General features: G+C 46.0%; 1 protein-coding gene across 6 annotated transcripts in view; it reads left to right on the top strand.

Moving 5' to 3' along the window:
• The first annotated feature begins 4522 nt into the window (after positions 1-4522).
• The window catches only part of KMT2B (lysine methyltransferase 2B), a 71726-nt gene continuing 67039 nt past the window's right edge, over positions 4523-9209 (top strand). For 5 of the 6 annotated variants that reach the window (XM_087876580.1, XM_087876581.1, XM_060693996.2 and 2 more), the window contains exon 1: positions 4629-5006. In XM_087876580.1, coding sequence (XP_087732706.1) covers positions 4644-5006 — 363 coding nt within the window. In that variant the 5' untranslated portion in view covers positions 4629-4643. Of the gene's footprint in view, positions 5007-9209 lie in introns of all 6 variants that reach the window. The other variant, XM_060693995.2, reaches the window with a different exon arrangement.

Below are 9209 nucleotides of genomic sequence, written 5' to 3'. Positions count from 1 at the left end.
GGCTGTGATCCCTTCATTTGCCTAACCCAGAGGTCAGCAATCTGCAGCTCTGGAGCCGCATGTGGCTCTTTTACCCCTCTGCTGCGGCTCCCTGTCACTCAAAATATGCCGCCAATATGTGATTTTTTTTTTTAATTTGATTTATATGCCGCCCTTCTCCGGAGACTCAGGGCGGCTTACAATGCGTTAAGCAATAGCCTTCATCCTTTTGTATATTTATACAAAGTCAGTTTATTGCCCCCACAAACTGGGTCCTCAATTTACCTAACTTAGAAAGGATGGAAGGCTGAGTCAACCTTGAGCCTTGGAGAGATTCGAACCAGCAGAAATTGCAGGCAGCTGTGTTAATTACAGGGTGCACTAAACCCCTGTACTATCAAGGCTCTTATTATTTATTTATTTATTTTTTATTATGTGATACCCGGAGGCGCGCTATTTATTGAGCTTTTCGACCCTGATAGGCCAACCACGAATAAATCCAAGAAAAGAAAAGTTTCGGAAGAAAACAGAACGTTTAATTCAACTACATATGCTAGTTTTGTGGCTGCTCAAGAAATAGTCAGGCACTGGAAGGGTTTTGTGGCTCCCGGTGTTTTTTCTGTGGGAAACGGGTCCAAATAGCTCTTTGAGTGTTTAAGGTTGCAGAGCCCTGGCCTAACCTAACATTTTTCTTATTTGGGCCTTGTCAATTTGAGGGAATTCACTGGAGAAAGCAATTATATTTGAAAGCTGTCAAAGGAAACTAGGCCGTCAAAGAACTGGATGGGTGGACACCATCAAAGCTGACACCAGCCGGATTACTATGTTTAATATTACGATTGTATTCTTATTAGAACTTATGTTAAAAGGGAGAAGTGAATATATTTATCACATTCAATCTTAGTATGGTACAATCAGAGAATTAATGTTATGAACAGTAATGAATACTGTTGTAAATTTTGATTATCACTGCACAAAGATATTTGTATCCAGATGACACACTGTTTAATGGAAGATGGAATTATTATACTAAAAAAATATTTAAAAGTTATATATATATATATATATTAAAAAAAGCTGATACCAGTCAGAGCATAGAAAAACTCATAGAAGTAGGGCCAGATTGGAAGATGTGCTGACCCCAGTAGAATTGCCAAAGGTCGGACAAGACTAAACGGATAACATCAATATTGGCGGCTTTATAGAAGAGATTGGACAACTATTTGTCTGAAATGGTGTAGTAGAGTTTCCTGCTTGGGGGGGTTGGACTAGAAGACCTCCAAGGTCCCCTCCAACTCTGTTATTGTTATCATCATCTTCTATCGATGGCTTAATGGTCTTACCAACTTTCCATAGTCAATGAGGTGTTGGTGCTGTATACCAAGCAGGTTCAACCACTTGAGTGGGTAGGAGCTATCTCAACAACAAATAGCTGACTTATGTTTTAGCTTAGGAAATGTTCCTCAAACTCAAAACATTGAGGAAATGAATGGGATGCAGCTCCCAGAATTCCCTAGCCAGTACTATATACTTCCTGAGGAATCGTGGGAATTGAAATCCACACTTCTTAAAGTTGGTGAGGTGGAGAAAACATGGTTTGAGACAACCACAAGTCTGGTAATAACCAGATAATGTTCCAGGCTGTTCTCCATGTTCAATAACAGATCAACTGCATGAGCCGTGTTTCTATATTTACTGTAGTTTGAAGCTCTTGAAAATACAGTTCCTGTGGCAGTAAGAGAATCGCTTACTAATCACTAAGTAATTCTGGTGAAATACAAAAATGCAAACTTGTAGCGTGAGTGCTTGTGGTTGCTGCAGGGTGACTGTTTTTTCCCCTCCCTCTTCTCTGGCACTAATCCTTATTAAAGGAGTGAAGTTTCTAATCCCAAATGTCTCAAACCCAACATTACAGCCACTTCTTAAATTCACATGGAATTGAGGCTCCTTAATAGATTGGGTGTTTCAGTAAGGCGGTTGCTGCTGAAAACAAATTGCCAGTATGTTCATTCCTTGTGGAAAATTGTACGTGTTACAGAGGGATTTTGAGATTGTTTAGTCCAGCCTCCTGCCAAATTAGTCCTTCAGAGCTCATTCATTCCTAGTCAATATCCTCCTCCTATTTTCTTAAACTAATGATAAGAAATGTTCAGTCTAGGCCAGGGGTCTGCAACCTTAAACACATAGAGCCATTTGGACCCATTTCCCACAGAAAAGACTGGGAGCCACAAAACTTGGGTGGGCATGGCCAACTCAATGTCACTCACTCCCACCCAGTCACATGACACCCCCCCCAGCCATACCCTATCCAGGTTTTGTGGCTCCCAGTGTTTTCTGTGGGAAATGGGTATCTCTCTCTGTGTCTCTCTCTGTCTCTCTGGCTAGGGAGTTCTGGGAACTGAAGTCCACACATCTTAAAGTTGCTAAGGTTGAGAAACATGGATTAAGGGGAAAAAAGGCTACTTCTGGGCTATATGCTCTTATCCCAACCCAAAAAAATGGTATTGGAATACTTCCCTATGCAAAGAATATGATTGCATTTAGTATATTCAACTCAATATCTTGCACATGTATTTTGGTTACATCAAAATAACTCAATTTTTTAAAGTAATCACCGGAACCAACAAACATCACACAATTTTGAAAGTGTCAGATGTCTGATGTGGAAAGTTTTTGACGCTGGAAAATTTCTTTCACTGAAAGTTTTCCAAACTTGATCTCAAAAATACTTCATTTTTTATTTTTGATCTCAAAAATACTTCCAATATTAATTTTGTTAAGTAAACCTGTATTTCCCCAGGGCAAGTTGCTTAACGTTTATTATTTCTTCTATGTAATGCTCTCTTTAAAAAATCAAATATCAACTTTTTAATAAAATGAAATATAAATGTCAACTGTTTCACTCCTTTGGGGGATTTTCTTTGAAATGCTGTAGTCATTATAGTTTTACTCTTACTGTACACAATTGCATGTGTGCAGATGTGCGCAAATTATTTGGATTAGTTTTAATGAACAGTAACTGATTAGGAACAAGAAACGATTTACCTTCATAACAAGCCAAATAAGAGGGCAGGATTGAACCAGGCCAGTGCTGGGATTCAGCCAGTTCACACCATTTCGGGAGAACCGGTTGTTAACCTTCTGACCAGTTTGGTGAACTGGTTGTTGGAAGAAATCATTAGGGCAGAGAACCGGTTGTTAAATTATTTGAATCCCACCACTGAACCAGGCCTGTATTTATGTGCATAGACTGTGGGTAACATTGTGATTCTTGATAAAAAGGACAACAATGTAACTGCGTTGAGTAGCAATCCCAGGCCAAAAGGTTGACAGAAGTTGAAAATAAGGTGGCAGGAAACAGTCTCCTTTAACCTAATGACAGCCAGTTTGGATTATAAAACTTTCATCTTGAACTCTATGTGGCTCATAACGATGCTTTCCTCTTGCTCTCAAAACTATTTGGGGCATTTGTTGATATTTGTTAATATGATAGAAATATGAATAATAATAAATAATATTTGATTTTGTCCGACCTGGCTCTTTTTATGTGCAGGATAATTCTGGCTATTTTGGCCTTGAGCTCTGTAATGGGAAACTCCCTTCAAAACTGCCCCTATGGGCTAGGAAGTCAGACGTATCCACCCTCTCTCTTTTCTTGGGAGCAAACAACATAGAATGCCCCAATTCAGAATTTGCCTCTAGTTAGGATATGATCATATTTTATACCAGATGGACGCCTGCCTGGTCTTCATTCATTCTTCTTCAACTTTTGACAAGTTTGGAGCGAATAAGCAGGTTGGGACTTGTAGGCACGCTCTGTCTCAAACTGACCCTGTCAAACAGAGACTTGACCACCCGTCACTACCACGACCCCAGACACGTGGGACCCTTTGCACGGTTGACTTGCAAACTCATTCGTGCACGCAGCTTGTCAAGGGGAAAAACCCCTTTTGCAGCTTCTTCCGGGATTACATAGATCGCACGGCCGAGCAGAGCCGCGCCGCAGACTGCAATTCCCAGCATTCAACGGAAGCGGGAATCCGGCCTCGCACTGCATCCTGGGACCTGTAGTCTCGTGGCTGCCCCTCAGGCTGAGCGCAAAGGAGACCCTCACTTCCTATTAGCTGTTTTAAAAGACTTCTCTTGCCACAGTTCATGGAGAAGAGCAATAACACTCCGCGTCGTAAAGCACAGGCGAAATCCGAATTTTATTCTTTGTACAGACATTCAAAGCAGACTCCTCCAACCTCCCTGCCCTCCCCCCTCCCCCCCTCTCTCTCTCTCGCCTAGGCGAGCGACCATTACGCCCGTCTCAATCGTTCACCATGCCTAAGGGCCGTTCGGGCTCGATTGCGGCCGCGGTGCCCGACGGGAAACTTAGTTTTCCCTCTTTCACCGCCTCAGCCGGACTGCAGAGGGCCAAGCCAAAGCCGGGACTCTTTTTCCCACAATTCGCATCCACGTCGGAAGGGCGTTTCCGGCCCGCGGCGCCCGACGGGAACAGCGGTCCCGGAGTCTCGCCCCCTCCTCTTTCTCTCAGGGCACAACAGCCCGACGCGGGACTCGGACTCCCAGGCTGCCTCGCGCCGCGAGCTGTGGAGGCGCTGGTGGAGGATTGTTATTGTGGTGGCCCGGCCCCCTCAGACTCCTCTCAGTGTTTAAAGATGGCGGCGGCGGCTGCTGCTGCGGCGGGAGGAGGCGGCGGCGGCAGCGGTGGCGGCGGCGGCGGCGGCTCCTCCTCCTCCTCGTCGTGGGCCTCGGTGCCGCGGGGCCGCTTTCCGGGACGGCCCGGCGGGTGCCGCGCGCGGGGAGCCGGGGCCGGCAGCCGCGCGCGGATCTCGCTGCTGGCGCCGCAGCTGCTGCTCTGGGCCGCCTCCGGAGAGGGCGAGCGGGCCGTGGCGGGAGCGGGAGCGGCGGCGGCGGCGGCGGCGGGGGACACCACCCTGGGGAGCCTGCTGGGCCTCAGCCGGAGCTGGCGCCGCCTGCAGAGTCTGCTGGGGGACAGCAGCGGCAGCGAGGAAGAGCCGGTGAGATTCCCGCGGCGGCTTCGCGGCCCTTTTTTTGACAAGGAGGGGCGGCCCTTGGCGCCACCGAGCCCCGCTCCTTTCCCGGCCGGGCGGAGCGGCCCGTGCAAGCCACGGGTTGACCTTTCCGTCTCTCTCTCTAACCTGCCCCCCCCCCCACACAAGTCTTTCTCTTCTCTTCCCCCCCCCCCCATGAAAAAAAACCGGGCGTCTCCTCCTGGGAGACTGGCAGCAACTGGGCTGCGGTGCTCGGGCGGGGGAGGTTCCCGCGGGGCCGGCGACCGCTCGACATCCAGGCAGGGAGTGTCGTGGCAGCGTTTCCCTTCCTGGATCTCGGGGGGAGGGGGAACCGACGGACGGAGCCGGTTCTGAGCCGGGCCCGCGTCTCTCCTGCACGTGGATTGCGGCGCCTTTTCGCTCAGGGGCGGCCTTGGGGAGGAGGAGGAAGAAGAGGAGGAGGAGGAGGGAGGGAGGGAGGGAGGGAGGGAGTGTGGGTGGGTTTCCAGCTGACTGGCGCTGCTTGCCTCGCCCCGCGGGCTCCAGAAGTGACTTCTGCTGGCTGCTTTGACTGCTTCCGAGGGGGGGCTCCTCCTCCTGGGTTTTGATAGCCCCCCCCCCCATAGCCCCATCCCCAGGGGAGCTTCCCAAGGAAAAATCCCCAGCTCTTTGGGGATTTGCACAGCTGAGCTGGCAAGGGAGCAAATTCCTGGAACTTGGTGGCCCCGGTTGCTTCTCCAAGCCGGCTCCTCCCTTTGTGCCGCTTTGGCATGGTGGCAGTGTGCAACTAGTTCAGGTGTGATGGGGTAGCCATGGTGAACAGATGCTGTCCTCCTTGGGGGGTGAAAAGCGAGGAGGAGGAGGGGTTTGCTTCCAGCCCTTGTTTGTTTGCAGAGGCAGCTGTTCTCCCTTTTTTTTTTTTTTTTTTTTTTTTGCTCCTAGGTGCTCTTTTAATAGGGAAGGTGGCTCTTTGGGAGAGAGGGAGGAGGGCCTGTTCCTGGTTAGTTGGTGGGGTGTGTGGGTGTGGTGCCTTCAGACATATGCTGGCCTTTGTTTCTTCCTGGATCCTCCAGAGTTAACTCTTTGAACAGTCACCTGCCGCACAGGCTTTCTCCTCCTCCATCCTCCTGTATGTATCCTGATCCTTGGAGGAACCAGCTTAACCGGAGAGGTCCTTTCATACAGCTGCTCACAAAGCAGCTTGGCAGATCCTTGTAGGATTCTGAGGAAATCCCTTGATTCCTGAAAGAGCTGGAGATTTCTTTGAAGAAAGATTGTTGCTTGCTTGCTTCCAGGAACTTCAAAAAGTTACTTTGGGAACATCCAGGAAACTGGAAATGTCTAGGAAGTGCCAGAAACAGGCTAGATGGCACCTTGGCTTTCATATATTTGTGGCAGCTCCTTGAGTATGAATTGCATTTCCATAATCTTATTCTAGAATGATAATGGAGAAAAAACATTCAGCCGAAGCTGAGGTTGCACTAGATCAGTGGTTCTAAACCTGTGGGTCGCAACCCCTTTGGGGGTCGAACAATCCTTTCACAGGGGTCGCCTAAGACCATCGGAAAACACATATTTTCAATGGTTTTAGGAATAATTTTAGGGTTGGGGGTCACCACATCATGAGGAACTGTATTAAAGGGTCGCGGCATTAGGAAGGTTGAGAACCACTGCACTAGATGAAGGGATACCCCCTCCTCTGGCAGAGGTTATTGATATGAAAGAGCTTTCTGTCATGAGACCCACTTACAGACATCCAGTCAATATACAGTATAAATTTCCCCTACTTCGGCTTGATTGGCATCTGAACATTTACAACTTATCTTCCCCCCCCCCCCCCCCGGAAGCACCACATCAAATAGGCCTTTGCCAGCTATTTTTGTATTTGGAGCAGTTTGCGGTTGCTGATTGCAAAATGATGGATTATGGCTCCCTGACAGGTTTCAGAAGCCGGGTGACATCAAGCACCTAGTCTTCTAGAAGAAGCTAAGGGAATCCAATCCTAACATAAAGTCTATGTGGCCTTTGAAAACAAGGCCACCATTAAAAGGTTTGAGAATTGTTTGGCATGGGTCACTGCTTCCTACGGTGGAATGCTTTACGTTTTAGGATAGACAGGCCTAACATGGCAAAGCAAAGCAGATGCCTAGTTAGTACTTCAAGTGGAGTTTTTTTTTTCAATCACCTGTTGCAGTAACTATGGTCTCTGTGGTCCCAAATGAAAAATGGCAAGCATGACACTCCCCCCCCCAAGTTATCTCACACCTTTCACAAAAGATGTGCCCTGTTTGTATTTCTGAAGCCACACTTGTGGGAGTTCTGCTAGAGCTCTTGTGCGGATGATTTTGTCATCAAGGTTTTTCTTCCTCCTCTGATTTTGTCACTTGGGTGTAACTTGATGGTTGGCCTGGTCATTAGTGACATCACTTTGCTTGCATGAGAAAGACTGTGAGGGTTGGGCCCTTAAGCCCTAGTCTTATTCCTTCTCCCATAGCACTTGACATCTTGTTGACAGCACAAGAAGAGAACAACGGGGCCTTCGGATTTGTAAAGTGACATTTTAGGTTGATCATGCTAGGTAGGCAGAAGGCACTAGGAGGCTTTGTACTCCCCATCAAAACTGATGAAAATTAATCTCAGTTGTGGTGAGTTTGAACGTAAGTCTCTGCCTCTTAAAAGAAAGGGCTATAAGATTTATCTGGTTTACTGCTGGGCATAATACAGCAGCCAACCCAATGAGTATGAAAAGCTTGCAAACAGGATACAAGGGTGACAGTTTTCTTTTAAGAATGGCATGATCTTTGATTTTAGAGATTAATATACACCTATCAGAATTAGTGATAATTTGCAGCCCAATCTTCTATTAGTGCCATAGTCCCCTTTATGCTTAAATTGATAGCTATTCGCCACATCTAGTGTTCAGTAGTACATTCCATAGCTATAATTGTGCAAACAAGTATATTTTTCTGAATAGTCACGAATCTTGTGTGTAGCTTCATTAAATTCACTATTTCAATAGGAAGAAAAGTGTTTCTCTACTTTTTCCTTTTCTGTAATTTCTCCCTTGCTTTTTTTTTTTTTTATAGTTTGTCCTTTCCTTGCCGATGGCTCTTACATGATCCTTGCTTAGTGTAAACAAGTACTGTATGTAGAAGTTGGGAACTGAAAGATTCAATTGTTCTTTGTCTCGGTTCATCTATGCAGTTTTTGCGCTACAGACCAAGCAGCCCTCTATTAGAGTTCCATTAATAATGGTATATACATTTTTCTTACAAGTTACATTTTCCATTACAACCAATTGCCTGACAATTACACATTTCATGCCACCTGATTCAGTACATTCCAGGATAAAATTCTAGTCCCTGGGAAATATATATTTACTATATGTCCCCAAACTACAGCATTTTCATAGCTCCAGAGCTGCCTGTGGGCCTTGTGATATAGGAACTGCACCGACACTGCATATCCTTAAGTAGGCCTAACAAGTTTAAAACCAGGAAAGGAAAAAAAAATCTATATCAACTTGAAAAAAAGAAACCCCCAAAGCATCTTAGCTCTGACCTTGTACTTTATAGTCCCTCCACCCATTGCATTTTTTAAAAAAAATCCTGATTATAGTTTCCAACTATCAAAATGTGATCCCCTCCAGAGTTAAAACCCTCAAAATGTGGTTTGAAGGCATCCTGTGTGAATGACAGGGATCACAGAATACATCTCAGAATTCATTTCAATGGACAGATTAAACAGAAAACTTGCAGAGCTAGTAAGGAATGGTCATAGTATTTGGACTACAGTAATACAGGTAGGAATATTAGGAGCCTGGATAGCTCAACAGACAGAGCTCTGTAATTTAACACCAGCTGTCTGCAATTAAAGTAAGATCGAATCTCGCCAGGCTCAAGGTTGACTCAGCCTTCCATCCTTTCTAAGGTAGGTAAATTGAGGACCCAGTTTGTGGGGGCCATAAGCTGACTTTGTATAAATATATAAAAAGTATGAAGGCTATTGCTTAACGCATTGTAAGCCGCCCTGAGTCTCTGGAGAAGGGCGGCATATAAATCAAATTAAAAAAAAAAAAAGGTAGTCCTCAACATACAACAGTTCATTTAGTGACTGTTCAAAGTTACAACGGCACTGAGAAAAGTGAGTTACAACCGTTTTTCACCCTTATGACCATTGTATCCTCCCCATGATCAAAATTCAGACCCT

Source organism: Pantherophis guttatus, chromosome 10, assembly GCF_059756535.1.
Source record: "Pantherophis guttatus breed Tessera chromosome 10, ASM5975653v1, whole genome shotgun sequence".
Classification (NCBI taxonomy): Eukaryota; Metazoa; Chordata; class Lepidosauria; order Squamata; family Colubridae; genus Pantherophis; species Pantherophis guttatus.
The sequence above is the reverse complement of the archived record's forward strand: the minus strand, read 5'-3'. Positions and strand labels throughout refer to the sequence as shown.